Source organism: Nestor notabilis, unplaced genomic scaffold (assembly GCF_000696875.1).
Source record: "Nestor notabilis isolate BGI_N333 unplaced genomic scaffold, ASM69687v1 scaffold23874, whole genome shotgun sequence".
NCBI classification, from domain to species: Eukaryota; Metazoa; Chordata; class Aves; order Psittaciformes; family Psittacidae; genus Nestor; species Nestor notabilis.
Window position 1 is genome coordinate 529 of NW_009927206.1, and position 963 is coordinate 1,491.

At 61.8% G+C, this 963-nt stretch overlaps 1 protein-coding gene across 1 annotated transcript in view; it reads left to right on the forward strand.

The window, feature by feature from the left end:
• Positions 1–8: 8 nt before the first annotated feature.
• The window catches only part of ITGA3 (integrin, alpha 3 (antigen CD49C, alpha 3 subunit of VLA-3 receptor)), a gene marked incomplete at both ends in the record, with an annotated part of 7,444 nt that continues 6,489 nt past the window's right edge, over positions 9–963 (forward strand). Inside the window, 3 exon segments of the mRNA XM_010013962.1 lie at positions 9–78; positions 167–252; positions 659–908. Coding sequence (XP_010012264.1) covers positions 9–78; positions 167–252; positions 659–908 — 406 coding nt within the window.

The following is a 963-nucleotide window of genomic DNA, read 5'->3' on the forward strand; positions in this document are numbered from 1 at the left end:
CGCGGCCCGGATCTGTCTACGCCTGTCCCCTCACCACTTCCACCAGCGACTGCCAACGCCTCGACATTGAGCTGAAGAGTACGTGAGCACCCCAAAACACTGCCTGGCACCCAGGGGCTCTGCATGGGGGGGTGTCCCCCTTTTACATTGCCTCTTCCTTGCCCAGATGAGCCAGACAAGGCCATCATCGATGACATGTGGCTGGGGGGGGGGAAAGTGTCCAACCAGCGGCAGCCAGCAGGGAGGGTACTGGTGAGTGTGTGGGCACCCCGGTTTCTCTCACATGTGTGCGCCAATGCGAGCTGCCACCTTGCACATCCCCAGGGAGCCACCAGTGCTTTCACGCGGGTCTCGCACATGTGCCCAGCGTGATGGCAGCAGGTGGGGCTCTGCTACCACCTCCCTGTCCCGATGGGGCAGGGCTGTGGGGTGACAGGGTGATTAGACCCTAACCCTGGTCACGTGCACTGGTGCCAGTGCACAGGATGGTGACATACCCTATGGACCATCATGGCAGGATAATGCCACGGCACAGGGGCTGGGCAGCACCATTTGTGCAGCTCCATGCTGGGGTCAGGGCAGAGGCAGCACAAGGGGTGGTGGGGGATGTAGCCCCTCGTTTTTGGGGTGCGGCAGGCGGTGCTGGCTGTCCCCGCAGGCCTGCGCTCACCTCTACGCTAAGGTGCTGTGGTCAGGCAGCGAGGACCAGCGGCGGATGGTGGGCAAGTGCTACGTGCGGGGCAATGACCTGCGCCTCAACATCAGCGATGAGTGGCAGACCTACCACAATGAGATGTGCAACTCCAACACAGACACTGACGAGACTGGCATGTGCCAGATGGGCACCAGCGCTGGCTTCACTGCCAACATCATCTATTTTGGGGCGCCCGGTGCCTACAACTGGCAAGGTAGGACAGAGGGTAGGCAGCCCCTTCTCCAGGAATGACTGATCCCGCAAACGGC